The sequence below is a fragment of the Ciconia boyciana genome, chromosome 2 (assembly GCF_034638445.1).
Source record: "Ciconia boyciana chromosome 2, ASM3463844v1, whole genome shotgun sequence".
NCBI classification, from domain to species: domain Eukaryota; kingdom Metazoa; phylum Chordata; class Aves; order Ciconiiformes; family Ciconiidae; genus Ciconia; species Ciconia boyciana.
In genome coordinates this window covers 68,892,332-68,917,396 of record NC_132935.1, presented here as the reverse complement: position 1 = coordinate 68,917,396, position 25,065 = coordinate 68,892,332, and the positions used below count along the sequence as shown (strand labels likewise).

The 25,065-nt window shown below is 38.9% G+C and overlaps 1 protein-coding gene across 1 annotated transcript in view; it reads left to right on the top strand.

The window, feature by feature from the left end:
• The window catches only part of GABBR2 (gamma-aminobutyric acid type B receptor subunit 2), a 491,815-nt gene that overhangs the window by 90,366 nt on the left and 376,384 nt on the right, over window positions 1-25,065 (top strand). The window contains exon 2 of the mRNA XM_072851328.1: window positions 19,309-19,446. Coding sequence (XP_072707429.1) covers window positions 19,309-19,446 — 138 coding nt within the window. The remainder of the gene's footprint in view (window positions 1-19,308; window positions 19,447-25,065) is intronic.

Sequence of the window (25,065 nt, the reverse complement as noted above, 5' to 3'; positions counted from 1 at the left end):
CAGCCTCTTGTACTTACTTAGGTGTCTCTGGTTGTACCCTTTGAAAGAGGGATGCCAGTAGTCAATGGGAATGCAGGACAGAAGTATTGATAAGGTACCAGGAGTGCTGGGTTAGACACAGATATGAGCTCAGGATCAAGTATTAGTGGAACTGGGAGATATGGCTAAGACAGATTGTAGGATACACAGGGAAGCATATAGAAGCTATACAGGCTCTCTTTAGCAGAAAAGATTATGATTACGCTTATTTTTAATTGAGCTCTGTAAGTAATCCTAGCCCTGGGGCAAGAGAATGCAGAAGGCACAAATGCGGAAAGATCTTCAATAGAGTGTGAAGGAGAAGGATCAGGGTAAAAATAACTGGGATGTCTTAGGGCAGAAGTGGTGCTAGGGCTATGGAGTGCTTGAGGAAAAGATGGGAGCTATACATGACAGTAGATTCTTGCACACACACCTGTCATCTGCTATTTCCCTGCCCATTTTAATCAGGTGGTAGGAGATCAAAAGTATTTTTTATCTGATTACCTAAAGGAAGTCATTCAAATGAGATCTGTCCTTAAAGGACAAGGTCTTACAATCACAATTTAGAAGAAGAGTATTTTAGTGCAGATTCACTTGGCGCCATTCCTGTCTGTCAGGACTGTTTCAGGTCCCCTTACCTTTCCTAACTTTATCATCTCTCTGTTCCCACCCATTTTTCTACCCCAAAAACTTCCCAACACTATTTTTCCACCTCTTAGCTCTATAGAGTATAGCACTTGCCTGAAAGACAAGATCCTGATGCTGAAACACATGAATTACATTTAAGTGTTTTTCTCTTGTAGCTGCAGGCTTCTGTATGTCTCCTGACCAGTAGCAACTCCAGTGTGAAACACTGTGCCCCCTACAGCTGGAGAGTGATGTGATGGGGAGCAAGGGTTTAGTTATGCAGGGTGTATCATATGTTGGCAACTTCTGGTGCTGGTCCCAGCCTCAGCATAGTCCTGAGAAAAGCAATGAATGGATATTAAGAATGTTTAATCTAAATCAGATCCCACTTTTCCGCTCTGTTTACCAAGATTAGCAGATGCCTTCTTTCCAGGAATATAGCCTAGACAATCTGGTGTTTTCTAGGGGAAGTTGTAATTACATTAAGCTATAAATACCTTAAATGATTATAGTATTTCAATATTTCATTTAAATGAGTACAAGGAAAATTACTATCATTGCAGAAGCTCAGAGAAAGCAAACTCTGACTTGCAAGGAATTGTCCTGGGACCTCAGCAAAAAGTGGCAAATCCTGTGTTTGTGGACTAAATATTGTCATACTGTATTTTTTCCTCGCCTGTTCGAAGTTGCTGGGTGAACATAAGTTAAGTGCATAAAAAATGAAAGAGCATAGATATCACTTGCTTGACTAAACGATGTTTAAAAAAGAAAAAATTTTTAACTAGACAAATTGAAATTCATCTAGTTAGAAAAATTGCAGCAAAACAGTCTGATGTTAGTACAAAGAAAACAGCAGATGATACCAATTGTCCAACTATCCATAGCAATTTGTAAATAATGCTCTTTATGCTAGCAGAGAACAAATCATGATGGAAATGTAATTTAAAAAAGCAAAACAAAAAACAAGATTTCAAATAAAATCTCACATGAGAGCCAGAGATCATGCAATTGTTCTGTGAAAATTAACAATGCCATTCTTTCTCAAGCATTTTATATATGTTCTTACTGCTGTCATAAGTAAATGCTAGCCAAAGTAATCTTTGGCTTTCCCAGTGCAAGCTGATTCTTAGTGGTGGTGGAAAGGTGTGATGCAAGCCTTAGCCTAGAAACTTTGCAGTCTTTAACTGCACAGCTTCATCCCAAAAATGGGGTGAAGACCCTATTTTTTTTTTTTTTTTTTTCAGAGCTCATGGGTGCTGATCAAAATTTTGCAGACCTTGTTGCATCAATGCTGGAATTCCTGATGGGTTAGCTAGAATTAATGCTGCCTTGGAGGCTGCTGTGGCTGAACATGGTGCTTTGAGGCTGATTTTGCCTTTCTTGCTTTGCTTCAGCTCTTGTGGCTACTTGCTATTGAAATATCATAAATTAATTTTGATTGAAAAGGGCCTCTGGGGGTCATCTGGTCCAACATCCTGCTCAAAGTAGGGCCGACCCTGAATATATATCAGGTTGCTCAGGACCTTGTCCTGTTCAGTGTTAAAAATTTCCAAGGTTGGAGATTTCCCAGGCTCTCTGGGTAACCTGTTCCGGTGTTTGATCACTCAGTTTGCCCTTTTTCCTCTTAAATCTAATCAGAATTTGTCTTGCTGCAACTTGAGACTGTGACCTCTTGTTCTTCCACTGGGCATCTATGAGGAGAGTCTGGCTCCATCTCTATTCCCCCTGTTAGGGACTAGAAGACTGCAATTAGAGACCCTGGTAGCCTTCTCTTCCTGAGGCTGAAGGAGCCCAGCTTCCTCAGCTGTTGCTCATGCATCATGGGCTCCACCACCATTTTGATGGCTCTCCTTGGATTCTCTCCTGTTTATCAGTATTTCTTTTGTATCTGAAGGCTCAAAAATGAGCGCATAACTTGAAATGCAGCTTTAACAATGATGACTAGAAGGGAATAGTCACTCCCATCAAACCATTTGCTATGCTTTTGCTAATGCAGACCAGTCTGCAGTTAGCACTCACTACTGCGTAGGCACGCTGCTGACTCGTTCAACTTCTTCTTCACCAGATTCCCACTTTCCTTTCTCAAAGAGTGCTACTTAGCCTGTCAGTAGCCAGCCTGAACTGTTGCATAGGACTATTTTCTCCTACATGCAAGACTTTGGACTTGCCTTGATGAAATTCGTGAGGGTGCTGTCAACCCATGCCTTTGGCTTGTCAAGGCCCCACTGAAGGGCAGCCCAGCCCTCCAGTGTACAAACATAACAGTGTAACTTGGCTGAGCTTAGGTAAATGAGTTATGAGCAAAACACTACGGTTTGCTGTTCCAACAACTTCCCTGAAGGAGAAAGCTGTGTCTTTGAGAGATCTGGCAAGGTGAAGTCTTGGCCTCTGTCCTTTTCCACTTGGCTCCACAGTCTGTGGGGTTGCCTTGATGTTCCCTTTAGCTCATTCAGCTTTTGCCTTTTTGTACTTTCTGAGGAGTTCCTGAATCATTACTGTAACTTACTGAATTCCAAGCTAATATTCTCTGCTTTGCTAGCTTCTTATAGAACTAATCAATCGCATCAAAAGAGGGGTTTATGTTTGTACATCACCAAACTCTTTCTTCAGAGATCAATGGCTTCAAGGAGTTACTGCATTTAGATTTGAGTCTAAAAAGGGTTAGTCTGACAAGCACTTGCCGGCAGGGGTTGGACTCAGCATAAAAGGAGGGTAGCTGACTTTGACCTTTGTGTTTAGAGCATTAGCTGATATTTAGAGCCTTGTGTTTTTGTCTCTTCTCAGCTTGAGGTAATTCAGTCCTGCCACTCGGAAGAGTTTTTTAACTGCCAGACCCAAGATGGTCTGGACAAGGTACGCTTCTGCCTTTCTGCTAAAGGTGTCCTGAAATTATTTGAGTTAAATTAGAAGCATTACTCTGTCTAGATGTTGAGATGGAAAAAAGGTATCTTCTACTCAGGTCCTTGATGACTGTTATTGTGGTTTATAGTAAAAGGAAACAAAATCATCCCCCACAAAATAAACATTTTTCATTAAGCAGAAGAAATAACTTTTTTGAAGACATTACTCAATCATAAATATTTTCTTAAAGTTTGAAGTCCCCCAGTGAGTAATGTCAATAGGAGTGCTTACAGAAACTGTGAGGTTTTAAAATGGGGCTTATTTGCAAATGGCAGGCAATTAAATTATTTATAATAGATTAAAGCTGTGCCAATATCACTTCTGTTTTATTATTTCTAAATAGAAAGCAGTGCTGTTTGCTTTCTTTTGCACAATCTGGGTGTCACTTTTAATACAGGTATCTTATAAAAATGTGATTTCTTGGGAAAAAAAAGATCGTCTCTATGCTGAACTAATACTTTATATCAGATTAATTTACACAGGTCTTTCATAAGATAGTCATATTGTTTTACATACTTTTGATTAAATGGCCTTTAGAATCATAGCATCCTAGTTGCTGGAACCTAAGAATTTGTAATTAAGAACTTATCCAATATTTACTGAAGATGAGAAAGTACAGGAGCTAATGCTGCTAAATGTTTTTTGAAAAGGACAAACTAGACTGTTAAATGACATTTCAAGGTATGTGTGCAAATTCACTGACAGTTATAAACCAAGAATTGCATTAGAAAGCAAATTATTTCTAGTCAGTGAGGAATACGGGGGTGACTAGTATACAGTTGCTAATAATACACCTGATGGAGTTAATGCACAGACAAGTCGGAAAACCACCAAAACAAGACTCTAAAGATTCTCTTTTGACTAGCTCCTAGCAATTTTACAGAAGAACCAATGCTTTGTTAGCTGTGAGCTAATCTCTGTTTTCCATATGTTGTGGTATAGAGCGGAAGAACAGAGCACTCAGAAGTTGATTATCAGTAGTTTATGTAGCAAGTCTTAAGTACTGAAAAGCCTTTTGTATGTTGATTTGAATGTTAAAATACAAACTTGAGAAATATTTTCTGAGTAACACTGCAAATAACTGTTGTAGTCTAAATTTTCTAAATTTGTTTTCTATTGTGACATGAATTAATTAATTATGTTCTTATTTGTTTCTAATGTTTACGGTTGAATACACACTAGTCATAGTTTATAAATAAAGTAAATTCACAGAAGCGATTACAACACATCGAAGAAAGCAGTGGACAAATTTTCTGTTTTCCTTCCCTCAACAGAGTTTTGTTATCATAGTGAATTTAAAGCATGAGGAGTTCTGAAATCTGGAGGTGTAGTTGTTTTGTCATATCTGCTTCTAACTGATATCTGTTGAACAATTCTGGTAAGCTGAGCTTAAAGAAGTGAATAAGCTTTTGCGGTTAGGAGAGACATATGATGCTTTTTCTTTTTCCCCAACTGAGGCACATGTTTGCATGTTAACACACCATATGCCACCCAAATCCATGTTAATATTGTGCATTTTATGATTAATATGTATCTTTGCCTGTCTCTCTTCTTCTTTGATGTGGGTGTGAGTCTCCTATCTTCCAACTCATATAGTAGCTTAAACTGCATTTTGAGCACACTGGAAGCCAGTACTCACTCATTCTCCCATCAGTTTGCAGCTAGCAGTGTAAGTAGAAAGCAGTGGGAGAATCTATCCCGGTTTGTTTCACTGGTTTTACTGTTGCTAGGGAATACAATCTCCACTGCGCCTGAGGAAGGGGCTGTTCCATGGTCTCATCAACTGGCACCTGAGACATTATTTATCACCGCATGGTTCTTAGCCCAAGTTGACTTGCGCTTCCAGCTCCATTGCTGGAGAGATCGGTGGGGTGGGTGGTGGTTTTTTGTTTGTTTGTTTGCTTGTGGGTATCTTTTTTATGATTAGAATGTAGAAGTCTGCTGGTAAACTGTCATATTCTTGAGGCTGAGATATGGGATGTTGAAGAGAGCATCTCCTTTTGACTACTGTGTTGTTGTTCACTCTCAAAGCATAGCAGTCGAATTAGTGCTGCAGGAAGAGCTGTGGCAACCGGGAAAACTGTTGTCCTCTGTCTGTCCCTGCTCCTGCATTCATGCACCAACACACACACGTACATACACATCCTGATTTGTCAAAGTAGAAAGGATGATGTGAAATCTCATCCTCTTCAGTGCGAGGTCAGCTGACTTATATTTGAACAACTATCAATATCAACTGTAATCAGACAAACTTGCTTTACCTGAAGCAGAAACCACTCACATGAACTCTTCTCAGTGTGCTGTGGAAGGGTAGCAGGCAGGTGATGGTTTCTGACCACAGCCTAAGTAGAAAATGTTTTTCTTTGTGCTACTGTGCCATCCGGCCTACAGCACTGGAGTGTGTCTGCTCTTGTATTTTCTCAAAACCTTGAAATGCAGGCTTGCTAGTATGCATTCTTGCTACTGGTTTTTAAAAAGATGTTGTGCCTCCCTCCTGCACCAACACTTTCCACAGCTGTCAATTTTTATGCAGTTTCAGGTAACCAACAGAAAACCTATTTAGGTCTCTTTTACTGCACCACTAGTTTGTACCAGAAGACTTAATGACAGTAACGTCTTTCCTCCCCTTGAGGCACCCTAGAGTGTTGTATTTAAGACATTTGAAATCTATTAAGGTATTCATAACACTGGTATATTTTAAGAAAGGTTTCCCTGGGCAGGGTCATTGACAATTTAATATTTCACCTGGTCAGGACTTGCACATTTTCTTTCAGTTTGTTACCTAAAAAACCACCAAGAAAATTTTAACTATTCACACCTTTTCTTTTACCTTTGTGATGCCATAGTAAGAAATAAAATTGATCCAGAACTGTACAAAGTAATTTTTTTTCCATGTGACAATGTGGTGTCAGCCACGCTTGACAAAATGATTAAAATGATTCTATTAGCGTTTTGTACCATTTCAGCCTGTCAGGATTCTGGGTGACAGTCAGTACTTATTTGGTAAAGGGATGTCAAGAATCCGTTCAGTTCCCTGTGCAATCTTAAAGCAATTCAGCTCTGTTGGAGTACATAGTGTAACAGAAAGCAGGCTGTCTCAAGGAGCTTGATATTTGCATGATTTTTTTTTTTTTTAATGTCTGGGCAAGTTAGGACTGAGTGAGTCTGGCAAAATCATGGAGATTTTTAAGGCAGGGAGGTCTTGTAGACCGATGGAAAAACTGATCTGTTTGTCTATCCAGGTACTAAACTGGTCTGAGAATTTTCCACTGTGATGATTTAGTAGAGTTTAGCCATTTAGAGTTTAGCAGAGATTATTTGAGCCATTTTTAGTAGAGTTTAGACAAGTCAAAAAAGTAAATTCACACAGCCGTGAATTCTACTCATGCATATGAGCTTTGCCTACGGGGTAGCAGTGCCTAGCAGAGCATTAAGTGCCAAACTAATAGCAGCAATCAGTGAGGTGCCAAATATAACCATAGTGTGAAGGTAACTGGACAAATGACAGAGGATTTGGTGGTTTGGAACTTCCTCATGGTGTGTGTCAATGAGATTTCTGTAGAGTTTGGTTACGCACAACCGGCAGGAATTACTAGTTCTGTGAGACATGTCTGAGGGAGTTCATGTTGGGATTTTATTATGAAGAACAATAGCACGCACAGAGACAGAACAGTTTCTCTTCTATGTTACACCTCTTATAGTTCACCTTGGGTGGCAAGCAGGCACAGAGTTGAAGAACAAATGAATTTGTTCTGAGTGTCTCAGAACATATACCACATTTAACAAACTAAATTAGGTAACTAAGGAAGAGAATTAGGATGACCTAATTAGGCTGAGGTGGGCAAGCTAGCAGGTCTTAGCTTCTAGTGTGGATTGTTTGCAGTTTCCAGACTTGCACTGAATGTATTTGCTTTTAAATACCTGGGAGGTTGATCTGGGGCTGACTGCAGGTTTGATCTATGCACTCTGTGGGCATTTCACCTGCGTGCAACCCAGCTCTCTTTCACTTTTGTTCCACATGTCCTATTTTTTCTGGAGCATAAGGAGGGAACCCCAAAGGGTTGATACATCAAGTGAGTAATGCCCTGCTCTTGGCAAGCTTAATTAAGATCCTCTGTAGGTGCTCCAAGGGGGAAGAGTATTGGTCATTCTGCTTGCTGAAGTCCCATACTGTGCTGTTGAATGTGAGCATTGAGGATTTATTTGGCAGTCTGCTAGCCTGTCCTGATCGTGCAAAGGAACAGCTCTTTTTCAACCAGGTTGCAATTTGCAGCATGAAGGCAATATCTTGCTTGCATAGCTTTAAAGCTGGAGAAATTTAGTGTCCATGTGTGAACGTGACAGGACCACGAGTCAGACAGATCCACCATTCCATGTTTTTGAAGTGGTTGCTAATCTCGACTCATTAGTTCCCTGGAATATAAAACCCAACTAGATCAAGGTGAGCCTTTAAATAGGGAAAACTCAAATTAAGTCGGGCAAGTTATTAAATAAAAGTCTCAAAGAAATACCTTTGATAACCCTGTCTGTAAAGTTCATGAAGTTTGAATCCTTTTTAAACATATTTCTGTTCCAGTATCTCCCTGTACTTCTAGGGCTGCTCCTTTTTCTTTCCTTTGCCTCTGAGGCTCAACTTTGAGTCTGCTCCTTCTTGCAGCTAAGCCCATGACACCTCAGGTTTGTGTTAGTCTGTCAGTTCCCTTTAGGAGTCTCTCTGTTGCTGTCTGCCTTCCTGCCCTGTTCTGCACTCAGGAAGTACTTGTGTGTGTGGGAAATGGATAGTGCACCGTTGTGGCACAATGATGTCACACATGGTGACACCATTTGTCACAATGAGTTTGAACCAGGAGCATGTTCAGTCTGTCAGGTGCTGTAGATCAATTTGCTGCTCTTTTTTTTTTTTTTAAATTAAAAAAAAATCCCTTTTTTCAAAACATTCCCAGAAATGGTAAGTTTCTTGGACTGTGTAGTTCTCCTGTGAATAACAGCGTTTATTGTGACAATTTGCACTGCATGAAATATGGTGGCCCATGGGATCAGAAGAGTTTTAGAGTGCTGTAGCCATTGCAGGCATATTCCACCTACTGGAGAAATCCACTGTCAGGCATAAGGCAAGTCATAATTCAAAATTTGGGTTTCAGCCTGGGGGAGGAAAAAGGTACTCTGGTCTTTAGGAAAAGGGAGCAAGGATCCTAACCAATACTTGGATTTTGAGGGGTCTTGGTACCTGCGGACTGTGAAGCACTGTGCCTACTCACACACTGACTGTCATGCCATCTGGGTAGTGGTTAAAATAAAATTGTATTCTCTCCACACTGTCTCTTTTGCCAGGCATTAAAGGAAAAAAATGTATGATGTTTACCAGTGCTGATATGCACTCTATCCATTTCCAGCCTGAGACTTCTATAAAATGGGGAATTATTGTAGTCTGGTGCTATGTTAACTTAAGCCAAATTAAAACATACCATGAATTTCATTTGGCTTTTATGGGCTAACTTAAACGGTAGCTTATCCAAATGATCACACATTATTCCTCCTTAAATAAATTAGCTTAGCAGACTTTTATTCAGTATAGACCAAAGTTCAACTGTTTTACATCACAGAAAGATTTTAATTAAAAATCACAGATGTGCGTTGAAGAATATTACACCAGATTTTCTTGACCTTTGGGTCAAGAAATTTATTTTCGCTATTCTTAATTCATTAAGTCCTTTTTAAACTCTTACTTTCTCATTTGTATTGTTCTTCTGACCTGTGTCTGTGTTTCCAAAATTCTTGTTGGGGAATGAAAATAAAATAAAAAAAATTAAACAATGTTGCTTCAGAAAAAGCCGTAATGGGACCTACTTGTACCACTTAGCACTCTTCATGAAGAACACCACCCTCTAAAGAAAGAGAGTTTAATCTTATTTTCCAAAAATACCAGATGCTTTCTGACCTTTTATTAAAATTCAAATATATTCTCAAGAATGCCACAGACATCCTTGTGGTAGCTTAAGAGATCTTCTCACGTTTTCCAGGTAAGCGACTTTCAGAAGCTGTAAGAACAATTCTGAAGGGCCTTGGAGTCATCTGTGCCTCTTGTCATCCCCGGTGAATGTTTATTTAGAAATTTCTGCAGTTGTGCGCACTGAGAGACAGGCCCTGCTGCCGTTATGACCAAGGCACATATGGGAGACTATTTCAACGTGATACTTGCATACCATGACAAACCAGAAAGCTACTGAAGAGCTCTTTTTCCATATCTTCTCACACTCAGAATAATGTCTTATTTTAATTTCATGTCAGAAAAGTATCAAGAAAAGTGTGGGGTTTTTTTGGTTTTGTTTTTTGTTTTTCCCCTTATAAAACTAGAGTCTTTTTCAGGAATGAGTAGGTCATGGGAAAGAAAGAATTCACGTAGCAGATTTCTCCCACAACTGATTCTTGCTGATTGCTGAGGGACGAGTGATTTTTCAAAATATCATTGCACTCTTATCTCAATTTCAATTGCAACTTATTACTCAAGAGTGGGATGCCAGGTATACTGCTGTTACTTCAAATGTTTTGCGCTAGAACGGCTCCATTTTCTTTCATCTACAAGAGCTTCCTGATTGTTATTTATAAATTTGGATTTTCTCCTTTTATATTTTCTTCTCTTATTTCAGTCCCTCCTTTTATTTGCTGCAAAGAGCATAGCTGCAGTTAAAAGGAGTTTCACCATTTTCAGTACACAACAATTTTCAGTGTACTGAAAAGAAGCAAGTCAACAGTTCGGAGATGGTGACCCTTCCCTGTGTTAGATGATTTTTCCTTCTCCCCAAATTACCTGGTGTCGTGGTTTAACCCCACTCGGCAATTAAGCCCCACACAGCTGCTCGCTCACTCCACCCCAGTGGGATGGGGGAGAGAATCAGAAAAGTGAGAGAGCTCATGGGTTGAGATAAAGACAGTTTAATAGGGAAAGCAAAAGCTGTGCATGCAAGCAAAGCAAAATAAGGAATTCGTTCACTGCTTCCCATCGACAGGCATCAGCCATCTCCAGGCAAGCAGGGCTCCATCGCACAGAACGGTTACTTGGGAAGACAAATGCCATCACTCCAATCCTCCCCGTTTTCCTTCTTCTTCCCCCAGCTCTATATGCTGAGCATGACACCATATGGTATGGGATATCCCTTTGGTCAGCTGGGGTCAGCTGTCCCGGCTGTGTCCCCTCCCAACTTCTTGTGCACCCCCAGCCTACTCGCTGGTGGGGTGGGGTGAGGAGCAGAAAAGGCCTTGGCTCTGTGTAAGCACTGCTCAGCAGTAACGAAAACTTCCCTGTATTACCAACACTGTTTTCAGCACAAATCCAAAACAGCCTCAAACTAGCTACTGTGAAGAAAATTGACTCTATCCCAGGCAAAACCAGAACACCTGGGAAAAAACAATCCTATTAAAACCAAGTATGTAGTCAATAGTAGACATAAGAAAAGGAGAACATTGGTAAAACTCAACTTTTTAAAGGCAGTTTCATAAAATTTATTTTACTAAACATAGGATGAAATACTTCTGTATTGTTTTATTGGTTTTGATTGTTCATGCTGAAAGTCATATCTTTTGTGGTGTTCATACTCTAAATCTGGAAAAGAAAACCAAATATCATATTTAAATGTGATCACATACATCTTTTCACTTTTGTGACTTCTTCCCTACATTCTAAAAAAAACAGGGTATGGAATGAAAGGAAATCTAACCAAAATATTCCAACAGAGTGTGACTAGATCTGGTATGATCTATGAAAACATAGGCTATTTATGGTAGTGTAATAATAAATGGTAATGAATGAAGAGGAGAAAAAGAAAGACGAGGCAAGTACACAACTGAACAATTGACATTAGTGACTGTGTGTTGAGCCTGCCAAAATCATCTCCCTTAGCTCTTCATTTTGTACTTGAGCTGCAACTGGCAAATGCCTTGTAAATCTACAACAGCATGTCTTTCTCTCAAAATGAGAGGCAACAAAATAGTAAGTAGTTTGCATCAATAAATTTAAGTGATAATGATCTTGGGGGTGAAGTGTCTGAAACAATTAGCACCTTTTGAGGTTACTTAAATGCAAAAACACAACTGATTTCCTAGGGGAATTTTACAAAGCCTTTTGATGCAAATAAAGAACAGAGGTATTTTCCTCATTTGTTGAATAATTAAAATTAATTCTTTGTTTTGTTAGAAATAATTGCTAAAAAGTGGAAAAGCTGGAGAAAACTAAGGCAGTTTATTCTCAACAACAGGACATGTTATTTGTTTTCTAAATGTCTTTGATTATATTTCCTACACTATTCCTCTGGACTTTTATGCTTTTCCATAATTCCACTTATTTCCATAAAACATAATAGCAACAGAGCAGTACAGATTATGTAGGGAGGAAGAAGCAGAAGTGAGCAAGGCATTGTTTTCCCTGTTCATACTGAATGTACCAAAATATCTGATAAGTGTTTGAGCACTGGGTTACCAGAGAAAACAGTACAGTACTAAGACTTAGTTTTGCTTTCTACACATTTATGCTATGAAACTGTGATTGTGAATGTCCACATGCAGCTTTAAGGATATTTGGAAAAATTTCTAATTTAAGATGACATTGCATGTGTGAACATTCATCCATTTTATTCAATGCTGGTAATTAGAAAAGATCTGTAAAACTGTCTTCTGTAATATTATTGGATTGATGCAGAAGTGAATGAATTAAATAAAATGGACTGTATGTTGTGGGTGAGCAAATATAGTGTGAATGGTATAAAATCCCTTCTGGCCCAGGAATATTTGAATCAACACCAATTTGATTCTGCTTAGCTGATGGGTCCAGCTGCAGAGTACTCCAGGAGAACTCAGTAACTTATACTGTGGGATCTAATTGCTTATATTGCACAAAAGGAACACTCTAAGGCCCAAATGTTAGCTTTCCATTAGTGATCCAGAATGAGATGTTAATGTTTTGAATTCATGTTCATCAACTTACAGAAGTTCTGGCCAGTGTTACCTGAATTATGAGTTTTATCACTGTACAGCCCTAGAACAACTTCTGCATTTCATCAGTGGTACAGCCAGAAAAAAAGGATACCGTGGACCCTATCTAAAACTACTCAGGTGTGGGGGCCTCCATGGGCTGCAGGTGGATGTCTGCTCCACCGTGGACCTCCATGGGCTGCAGGGGGACAGCCTGCCTCACCATGGCCTTCACCTGGGGCTGCAGGGGAATCTCTACTCCGGTGCCTGGAGCACCTCCTCCCCCTCCTTCTTCACTGACCTTGGGGTCTGCAGAGTTGTTGCTCTCACATTTTCTATTCCTCTCTCACAGCTGCTGTGCAGTGGTTTTTTACTTTCTTAAATGTGTTATCACAGAGGTTTCACCAGTGTCACTGATGGGCTCAGCTTTGGGCAGTGATGGGTCTGTTTTGGTGCTGGCTGGAACTGGCTCTGCCAGACATGGGGGCAGCTCCTGGTGTCTTCTCACAGAAGCCACCCCTGCAGCCCCCCTGCTACCAAAACCCTGCCATGTAAACCCAATACAGAATCGTGAAAGAGAGTGATCTTCATATCACAAATATGCAAAATGTTTCTTGATGATCTTCTGAACTTCTCTGTGCAACAGCTACAGATCAAGGAAAGGCTTCAACTTCCACTCTGAATGGGAGTTTACTGTGAAAAGAGGAAGTCAGTTTGATCTCTGCTATTACTACATATTTAATCGTGGTGGGAACTTAGGCAGAGTCAATTTTGATTACACTAGGATTTATCTACTTGCTACACTCCAACTCTGTTTCATATTGCAGTTCTTAAATTCCTCCAGTGTAAATGTTATATACTCAAAGAAATAGTAACAAGACAGAAAATGTAAGTCATATAAATGGAAAAAAAAGTATAAATTGAAAAAAAAAATAGAGAAAGTATATATACTCCTCTTATAAGGAGAGAAAGGAAATTTTTGTTTATCTTACTGGGTGGACTCAGTTCCAAAATAGTGAACCAAGAAAAAGAAAATGACGTTGAGCAAGAAGCTGAGCCTTCACAAGGTGTTTAGACAGTCTCTTAGGGAATGAGGCGACAGAAGGGTGAGTGGTCATCCTTGCTGTGGAGTCAGGTGGCACCTGAGGCAGAATATAAGCTGTTAAATGGAATGCCAAGCACCAGTACCTTACTGGTAGCACTCTGTGAACTGTTCCCTGTACAGCAGGCAGGATCAGATAAAGAAGTTGCTAGGTAAAGTCTCAAAGTGTGTCAAGAGGTGTCAAGGTGAGAGGGTTAATTTATTGGGAAATATTTCACTGAAGAGTTTAAGTTCGCTTCTGCTGTGTCCATTCCTTCTAAACCAAAATGAAATCTGATTGCTAGTAGTTAAAAGATAAGAGAAATCATATACAGAAGAGCCCACAGTTTGGGATGAATTAACTTCAGTTTTAAGGTAAAGAAGTTTGATGTAGTTGTTGGAGGGGGTTGCTTTTGTTTTTGTTTTTCAAATATAGAACACAGGAATGGCTACAGTGATTCAGACCACAACTTGGTGCAAGTACCCAGCGTTGTCCTGGAACAGATGATCTGTAGGACAGGGCAGGATGGGGCAAGCGTTTAATCCTGCTTCCCCACAACACTGTCCTAGCCACCGATGATCTGTGATTCAGGAGGTTCCTAAGAAAATCACTGTCTGTCTATTAAGAAGTTTGGGATTGTTTTTTGATCTATGAACTAGTCCAATTTCTTTTCATGTATTTGTGAACTTTTAACATTTATAACATCCCCTGGCAAGGCGTTTCACACCTACTTTGCACAGTGTGAAGAAGTTTAGAACAAATGACAGGAAGTGCTTTTTCTTTCACTAGATAATTACATTGTCACCGGATGTTGTGGGTGTCAAAGGGGTGGTTCCAAGAGCAATTGTACAAACTCATGGAAGGAAAAATCCATCTACAGTGATTAAATGCAAAAATAGAATTGCTGGCTCTGAAAATACATAGCTGCAGATTCCTGAAAACGAAGAGGATACCTCAGGAGAAGCATGCCCTGCCCATAAACCCAGGCACTGGATGTTAATCTGGTTGACCTTTGTTGTAGCTCAGAACAGTTGTCCATATGTTCTTCAGCGAATTGTCTGTATTGATTGCTGACTTTGAAGAAGTCAAGGAAAATCAGATGAAAATCATTTTGGTTTTCCTCATCTCTTTGCTCCTTTCATGCTGATAGTCTAACATGGAGTTAGTTCTTGAGCAAGATTTTGCAGAGGATAGGAATAAGGCTTTGTACCTCTGTTCTCTCTCTTCAGGGAAGTCTCATCATATATTTATGAGCACTTGCTTCTCTTTCCGATGATATTCAGTGCAGAGTGCTGCTGAAAGCTCTCATATCACTTGAAAATGTTTGATATTCATTATGCAGATGACAGCTGTTGGCTATTCCCTCTTACCATAAAAGATCTCTAACCTCAGTAGTCAGTAGCTCAATAGATACCAAAATTGTTTCTCAGGTTTACTTTTACTCAGACAAGTAGACTTGTGCAGAATATAGCTAACTGTGAGACAGCTGGGCACACTATCCAACAGCTAGAAATCTAAATATAATCATGCATCTGACCAGTGCATCAGTTCAAAATAGTTCTCATTGCTATGCAAATCTAACGAGATCAGTTAAATTACAAGTATCTGCTCTTCTGCTAGTCCTGTAATTAGTCAAGCCTATCAATGTTCTAGGAGTCAGCAAAGCTTTATGTATCAGACCCATACGAATTTCCATTCTGTGCACTAAGGATTTGCACTGTGTCACACTTATGGCCCTGAGGGTTTGAGTACACACCCCGATGTCTCTCTCACTGTCTGCCAGACAGCATTCCTGGCAGCCAGCAACCCTCATGAGTCAGTTCTGCTGCTTCTCCTGACTTCAGTGATGTGTGTCCTTCACATGGGACATCCTTTCAGCCGCAGAGAGCCTTTGGAGAAGGTCTCGCTTGTGTATTCGGCTGTGTGCTGTTCTCTCCAGAAACGTTTCTTGTCCTTGTGCATCCCTTATACTTCAGGCAGTACTTTCTTCCTCTTCATTCAGGTTCCTTTCTTGGTGGAGGAGGATAGTTTTTATTTGCTAGCTGCTCCTTTGAAGAGGGTTCAGGAAGGTTAACACTTAAATCCCCAAACTCATTCAACCCCTCTCCTATGCAGCAGTTCATCTGGCTATTTTTCTTAATTAAAATAAGTGGTTCTGTTTCCTTGGAAATGGAAACTATGCCTTTGTCAGTGCCACCTGCGATATTAATCAGTCGTTGTTGCAGTGAGAGCTAGGACTCTTCACAGACCTTTGCTTGGTTATTTGCTGGTATTTCTCCTTGTGAATTGTCCATATAATCTCTATGAAGTCAGTGCGTTAAGAGATGCATTTAATGTAATTATTTCATTAATATGTATGTTTGCTGTTTACGTGTGGCTCATTACTGGCTTTTGGCTGAGACTAAGCACAGCAGTTAATGTGTTTGGGGTGAGTAGTTCTCAGCCCCTTCCTCTGAAGAAAGTCGTAGCACATACCAAATCGCATGTATTTGAAATTACAGTTATGATAAAACTACATTCCTCTAATGAAAGGTATTGCAACCATCCTCAGTTTTTCAATGTGCGGCCAAGATCAGCAGCACAGCATGGCTGTCTGTTTTCATATATGAGTCAAAGGTGAGCTGGCTGCAGTTCAGCTCAGCAAAATAGAGATGTTGACAATTTAGGTGAAGGAGCAAAACTAGCAAAAGCAGTGTTGGCTCCTGGGGGTGATATTTTTCATCATTTAAATTTGTGACTTTTTATGAGGGATTCTTTCCCCTTCATTGCTGTTAGTCATGCTCCAATTAATAAGCCAGTCAGCTTCTTGTCATCCACATGTGGCCAGGACTTTCTAGCCTCTGCTTTTTGATGTGGATTTTGGTTCTTATGCAGTCTTTTGTTGCACTGTAATTAGATTGCTGCATAGCATTGCTCCTGGACCTGGTTGTAGTTACTTGGTGACAGCAATTCAAGAACTTATTTGGTTATTATATGGTGGGAATTTCAGTGGTGTCTGTGCTTGTTGTCTTTCAACAAAGTTGCCCACTAGGGTTATGTATGTAGGGTTTGCCAATAGAAGGCCACCATTGCTATTCTTGATCTTCTGGGATCTCTGAAAAAGTCATGTTGTTAAAAGGGCTTCAGGAACTTGCTAAGGATACATTCCTCAGATTAAAGGCGGGAAGAAGCCTTTTCTAACTGCTTGTCTGTCTGGCTTGGTAGGGCTATTATTTTTATCTGAATGTTTATTTTTTAGTACTTGTGGCAGACTGTTCTGTTTCTTGCAGGGAAGAATGTTATACACAGTGTATGTTGTGAAATGTGATGTTAAACAAATGTGAAAGTCTGCTTTCTCCTATCTTTCTTATTTTTCCTTTAGTTTCTGTCCAGTCATGGCCAGCCACAATATTAAGTTCTTTTTCTTTATCTCTGAGACATACTTTGGACTATTTCGGCAGTTTTGCAGAAGGAGCAGACTTGAGTCCTCTAATTATTTGAGGTGGCCTAAAGAGAGAGAGCTGAGACTAGTCAGGAAGAAAGTATGAAGATGAAAACACAGTAGGCTTTTAATTGAATCACACTGAAGAGAAGCCCACAAGTTATTGTATGTACTTTCGATTGATCAGTAATGTATCTCGGCAGTGTGAACCTTTCACTTTGGGAGAGATTAACAAAGCTTTCAGCATACCTTCCCAAGAGATCGCTGTGTGATTGAAAAAGTGTTGTTTTCAAGCAAGTATCTTTATAAACATGAAGATATCAGATAGAGAAGAAAGAAAAAGCCTTATCATAATAGCAATTCTGGATCTGCCAGCAAATTGACCTGCCGGGATCCTTAACTGCATAAGGTTACTTTACTGCAGTGAGAAACTATTTGTAGGCATACAAATAATAGTTAAAAGATGCATCAGTGTTTTTTGATGTAAGATCCTCCTTATTTCATATATGAATTATATTCTTCTTAAACTGTTATTCAGTGATACATTGAAAACGTGACATAATGCAAAAAAAAAATTATATTATCTGGTTTTAAGTTGGTATGAAAACCAGTTTAACAGTGTCTGTTACTGCAGCTTGAAATGGTGAAGTGGATGAGGACAAAGACTTGGCTAAATGTCAGTTAAGTTCAGATACTGAAAGCTCTAGTGTCCTTGGCTGCTTATAAAAGTAAAGAAGTAGCTGAGCCTTCTACTTGTGCTTGGAGTAAACTGATCTTTAACTAGGGCGTGGAGGAATAAGACTGGAAGGATGCAGCTTGTTCCAGTAATCACAATCTTGATTCCTCCCCACTGTAAGCTTGTGAGCTGACAAGGCAGCCTCTGCCATACTGATTTTTTTTTTTTTTTCTGTAATAAGAAGGAAAATGTTTTGCTATATTATGCAATTTAAAAAAGTCTATGCAGTCAAAATCTATATCCATTTGAATAAGCAGGAGCAATAATTCTATTCTTGCAGATAGAATGCAAATAGAATAATTTTTCTTTTAACATATTAATTCAGTAAGACGATTAATATAAGCTTGAAAACTTCTTTGTCAAAATCTTTATTATCTCAACAGAATGCAATACAATTACTACTTGGATGCTGATAGTAAATGAACTGTTTTATTGAATTGTCGTAATGAAATAATGGAGGCTGGTGTATGGTAGTTCTTATAAAGACTATATTTGAGGAAGACTTTGTAGAGGAGGCAAAAGAGGGCAGAAAGTTTTGTTTCAAAAAGAGAGATAAAGAAGTGGCTGCTAGTGGAGCAGTGGCAGCTACTTTTATAGCCTATTGGCACTCCTGACTTCCAGTACAGTTTGGAATCAAATTCTTAACTTCAGGTATATGTTTTATTAATACTTTGCTGCAAGCTCAGGAATTAAGCCATGACTACCTAAGTTATTATGAATGATTGGTACTACTCCATTCAAGGACTGATATTCATATCTTTTGCAATATTGACTAGCATCACCCTTTGTTTCTTAGTTTTCAGTCCTGGTCTCAGTTTATGGTAAAATTCTTTACACCTGAAATAATGATCGAACTAATTATCAGAGAAGCCCAGAATAAGTCAGGTTGGAAGGGACATCAGAAGGTCATTTAGTCCAGTCTTCTGCTCAAAGCAGGGTGAGCTATGAGAGCAGACCAATTAATTCTTAACACTTTAAAAGAATATTCTTTTGATATTTTTTTAAGACTTTGTGTTGTCCTTCTAAATAACAGGCTCTCTACTACACATTTTTTGCACAGAATACTGAGGTTGGACCTTAAGGAGAGGTTACTTAGGAGTCCTCATTAGAGGCAGAACTTTCTTTACAGCTACCATGAGTAGTGTCAAACTTTCCTCCAGCTATGGAAGTCATGCTGATGTAACATTCTAAATTTTGCTTTGGGAAATGGTAGCTCTGAATGTAGAAAAGGTTTCAGTTAATCATTTTTTTTGTTGGGGCTTTTTTATTCTTTGTCAAATGGTGGTATCAAAATTCAGATATTGCAGCTTTGGCTTGGAAGGAAGACTTAAGGTGTTTTGAACATGTAAGGAGGGGTTTTCCTGTTCTTTTTACTACAGCACATTAGGGATCCAGAACAGAGTGCTCCAATTTTTCATATTTGGATCTTAAGATGTTATATATTGTACAGTTTTTACATCAGTGCAACCCCTGAAGTTTTTTCCTGCCCAGTAGTTTATTTCTTAGTTAATTATGTTATTTGTAACATTGAATATTGCCTCTTTTTGTTTTTCCAGTGTGACAATGCAAAAGGACTCAAAGCCTTCTATGATGCAATAAAATACGGACCTAATCATCTGATGGTTTTTGGTGGCGTATGTGCAACAGTTACTTCTATCATTGCTGAATCTCTAAAGGGATGGAATTTGGTTCAGGTAAGGCATGGAATGGAACATATTCAAATGCTGACTATCTTCTATCTGTGTCTTTTTTTAAAATTTAGAAACTTAGTATTTGATGCTTTTCAAGCTTAACGTTTTGTGTAATTAGTATATCTCAGTTTTGAAGGTCAGCAAAATGTATAAAGAACAGCTACTTCTAGATAATACTAGATTTTAAGGCTTGGCATTGTGCTCAAAGCACTTGTGATTATGGGGCAGCAGTTGTGTGCCTCAATAGATTAATTAAATAAAATTAATTTAATGTATCTAAAAAGCAACCTAAATGAAATGAAGTTCAGTCATGGTAGGTGAACAAATCTAAGACTTATCCAAAGTTAGAGGAAACAGCTCGTCAGGCCTTAAATTATGGTACATTGGGGTTTTTACTCTCTCTACTCAGTCATAATGCAATAATTCCTATTGACTTCAAAAGTGTTGGAAGTGCATAAATTGTAAGTAGTAACTGGGTACGTATCACAGTATTTAACTCATAAAGCACACTTATTCTCAGCTGTTCTTCTTTCTGACTTTCTCAAAGGTCAAGTTTGTGGAAAGGTTCCCTCTGTTGAGGAGTCAGAATTTATTAATACTAATCTTTAAAATGCAGATGATAACAGCATGATTTTCTTAATTTCTTCAATCATCTGTCCAGTGATGATCTTTGGATTGATGGCTGTTCATGAAAGGTAGCCAGCCAGTTTTGGTTTTCAGCTGTGGAAATGCGCCGGCTTCCTACTCAATATTCATATTGCCCAAAGATAAGTTTGTATCACTTTTATTAAAATAAACAAAATATTCTATAGCAAAATAATAAAATAATAATATATAACAGTTACCTGAGTTTTCAGTTACAAACAGACTCTTCTTTTCCACCTGGAATACTCACTGAGATTAGTGCAGAATGAACAAATGAGGCATAATTAAGTTTGTGAAGAAGATGATGATCAGAGTACAAATGGGAAAATCTTAGGAGGATAATTAAAGTAGCTTGTTAACTGTGTTTGCAATGCTTGTCATATCAGATCTTTTTTTCTTATGCTTCGGGATTTTTTCTGATGTGAAAAACATCAGTAATAGCGTATCTCTGGGGATAACAGAGAAAGCAACAGAAAGCTTCAAACTATAGTTTAACACTCTCTCTTAAAAGTTGCCTCGTCCATGGCCTATAATGAAGTGTGTGGCTGGAGCTCTGGGGTTTTTTTTTTTGAATTTGTCACATGGAACTTCCAGATAATGTAGGATGTTTTAAGGAGTTGGATTTCACTGTGCTAAATCCTTTTCATTTGCAGTCAAGTTCTGCCTGCTGAGGCCTCAAAATAATTTTGTTAATGCAGTTGCTCAGTCAATAAGGAAAGGCAATTAGAAAGCTTCTCTTTGCTTTTAAATGCCTGAATATGTCAATATATGTGTTAACTTATATAATGATATGAAGCATTGCTACCAGACAGCATCTATTTCTTTGTGTTTAACAATTACAGCTGTGACTAAGTCTTAAACATTATTAATGATATCGGTACATTAAGGGATTCTCTGCTGCTTGGGCTTAGTATCCTGCAGGCACTAGATAAATCCTCACATGGCATAACTCCACTTCGTGTCAGGTTTTTATATATTGATTGGCTGAATGATGAAAGAACACATGACAGCGTGGCTGGGAAGTGTGGCAAGGCTTAGTGGGTGGTATAGGAGGAACGGAAACAGTGTAAATACAGTTTGTGAAAGTGTTATGTCATACGGTGACAGCAACATGTGTATCTGCAAATCAGCAGACATAGCATGTATACAATAGTGGGGAAATGTAGTACAAATCCTTCCACTCCTCGGGATCCACTGTCATAAATATCTTTCATTAAAAGCATAGCTTGAATAGAAGGGATAGATAGAAATCTGTGGTTCTTGGAAGTGGAGCAATAATATTCAGCCCGATAAAATACAAGACTGTCCTCCCTCAAAACTTGAAACTTCACCTCAGGGAATCACAGCAAACTCACGTAAATAGTTATATGAATTTGTGATCATGATGAAGTCATTTTATGTTGCAATCAAGTAGAGGAAAAACAGTATATAGACAAAAACTAACCTGACATTGTATTATTGAATAGAGGATATGCATTTGGATGTCTGACTCCATTGTTTTTTCCCTGTGCAGGCGGTTACGAAAACAGAGCTCTTAACCCTAGCAGGCATATTTGATTTGATTTACACAGGTGTCATGTGGTTGAGCAAAGCGATGACTGTCTTCCGTGCAAGAGAAATGCAGGATGATACTAATAGTAGTGGGAAGAATAGGAAAGAAAAGAAAGATAACAGAATATAACAACTGAAAAATTACCTTCCTTAGCAAATACAGTGCAAGGTTGACTGCCTGCAAAACTTTTCTGAAAGCCTTTTAGCCCTGAATTCCAAGTTTCTGTGTGACTGCTTTTCCTCTATTTGGGGGAATTTTTCTTTTCTGCCTCTTCCCCATTCTCTCCAGTAAAAAGTCTCAAAAACATGCAACAGAGTAAAAGGCAAAGAGTACGAATGTGCTCGAAATTATCACGTTGCATTTCCTACTCAGACAATGTCATAGTAGTGATGAGAGGAAAAAAAAAAGGGGAAAAATATTTTTGCAAGACAGCTTCAGTCTCTGCTCTCCTCACTGTATGCTGTTGATGATGACACTGTCTTTTTGACTTCTACTTCACTGGTTAATTCAGTTCACTGATGGCCTGCAACAATGTGAAAAAGGGAAGACTATCACAGTTTGGGAAGAGTCTCAGAGTGAAGGTGACTTGCCTTATTTCTGTACCATATCTAAACAGGGGTACTTTTCCTCCCCCATCTTGACAAATTTTGGTTTACTTATGATCAGCGACAGAATGGGAGATTCTGTTCTCAATTGGCTGCCTTCAACTGCTGGCTGATTTAATTATCTCTTACTGTAACAAAATTCATGATTTTTTTAATGGAGTGTTTTGTATCTGTGGAAAGAGCAAGTTGTTTTAGCCTGCAAACACTTATGTCATCCTTAAGGGCTTTCACTGAGGTATGTTAGGTGACAAAACCTGCAAACTGTTTTCTGAACACACATTCTCAGTAGAACAGATGCACACACCCATTCCTTAGCTTCTCAAACCCAACAAATGAAAAGTTTCCCCTTGAGTAATCTTTGTGTGCCAGTAGTCCTTACTTTGTTGACTGACAGTCTGAGCATGGGTTGAACACTGCATGTGCAGCTTTGATCTCCAGTCTGTGGTGTGGAATCCATTTGAACCTTTGGTATTTTGGATAAAAAGTGCCAATAATATTCTGTGCAGTGGGTCATAAAGGCATGAAGGTATAATACTGGGCAGTTGCTGTGCTGTAGGGGGAATATTTCAATGTCAGATTCTTCTGGATTCATCTTATCCCCATTCCTTTTCAATGTGTATTCAAGGCAATTAAACAGAGTGAAGAAGAATCATTAATATCTACATATCTAGTTTCTACAATATCTAGTATCTACAATATATTGCAAAAGACCAGTTATATATTTTTATTTTGTACACTGAAGCATTCCCACTAGTATCTAGGTAGTGCAAAACAGAGGAGATGGTTTTGCAGTTCAGTCTTTCTCTTCTATTTCAGATATCCATCAACTGTTTACCTCTCCATGTGAATTTCTTCCAGTGGCCAAAGTATCTAATGTGTATAGATTGCTGTTTCTCCTGTTTTCCATTTTCCATCTCTCACTTTTCCTGATTGCCATATTAACATAAACATTTAACCAGGATGAGGATTTTGACCAAACTGGTAATCTCTCCTAATTTGTATAGAATCATAGAATCATTTAGGTTGGAAAAGACCTTTAAGATCCTCGAGTCCAACCATTAGACTTGTGAAACTCTTTCTCCATTTAGGAGGTTTGTCTTTTTCTTTCATTGTGTTGTTTTCATTCTCTTACAGCCTGCTTCGTTTACAATTTCCTTTAACTCTGGAAATAAGCCTCTGCCAGAAACAAAGTATAAATGTTACTTCTTCCTTGGAATACCCTCTGTTTCTACATATTTAATGTAATCTATTCATAACTACTGGCTTCTAGGCACGTAACAGCTACAAGTGATCCAACGATTAGATCATTCAAAACAGAGAAACCTTGTTTTGGATTCAGCATCTCATGTAGGAAAGTTTTCTAAGAAAACTATAGGTACCCTAATCATGATGTATTACTCATTTTGTGGGCTGGACTTTCAGCAAACATAAGTCTCCCATATTAATATAGGGCAAGTTCACATGTCAGAAAGGGAAAACTCCTTTAGTTCTCTAGCTTAATGTAGTTGAGTATTAAAGAGCCTACCCAGAGATCCATAGGCATTCAAGATCCCATCTGTGAATTACCAGAAAGACTGCTGATGTTAAAGAAAATCAATGAAGTTTCTAGTCCTTGGTTTCCTTCTGAACAAGGCTGATGTGATTGCATTGTCAGTTCCTCCTAACAATTCCTGGCCACTGGCCAATTGCAACCAAATTTTAACAAAGGATTTCCCAAAGATTATTAGCTTCTATACATTTCTGTGAAAATGGGCTGCTGAGGAGAGGGATCCACATGAATGAAGCAGAGGCTGCAGCATGAGCACAGAGATGGCTTGGAGCCAGCCATGACATGTGGTGCTCCTTGTCCAGCTGCTGTTTATGGGAAGGGGACTGATTGCATTGAGAAGAGAGTTAAAAAAACAGCAGGAAGTAAGTTGAGAAAATGCAGAGGAAGGGTGAAGCCCAGAAGGATATGAAGTGGGAGCTGGGGTGTGTGATTGTGTGTTTGTGTAGAAGCTTAGGACACATGTATCTATAGGAAACCAGGCTTTGTTAGCTGGCTCTGTTACTCATCAAAATTCTTGTTAATACAGAATTTTACAACTATGTGCAGGTTGTAACCAGTGTTTTTTAGCACTTAAGTAATGCAGGTCATCACAGAGGTTTCTATACTGGCCACTGAATCAAATTTCTTCTTGTTAATATCTGAATTTTCTAAATCCTCATGCTTGTTACCCAGAGCTCTGGCATGGGCACATAAACATTTGACAAAACATGAGTTTGGTGTCTTTTTTTTTTTTTTTTTTTTACATTTCTTGTCACATTTGTTCCAGCACAGTGAGTTTGTGCTACTTTTGCCTTCACTGCACAATTTCCATGTATTATTAGTCTGAGCAATGAAAAGGGCATTTAAACTAGTCTTTGGCTAAGAAGATTAGCTACTTCTATCTATGAGATGCAGGCAGTCCCACTTGAACAGGCCTTTCTCCCACTGGAATATGACCCAATGCACTACAAAACTAGAGTCTTCAGCTTCTTGGCCCACAAATTCACCATCATAATCTTTTTTTATTTTTTTCCTTCCTATTTTATCTTCTGGGATTGGAGGGATTTTGTAGACTTTCTGTACTTGTGTTGTACTTTTAACAGGCAAAGTGTGTGAAGGGAAACAACTCTTGAGGTCTTATATAAGGTGCAAACCTGATGATGTTCTGGTCTTGCTTTTGGGAGTTAGCTGAGCACATAAGGAAGTTTTGCTCACTTCACCGTAGGAATGCCCAGGAGCTCCTGAACAGGAAGAAAACACAGCAGGACTGACCTTCAGGCAGAATTTCCTGT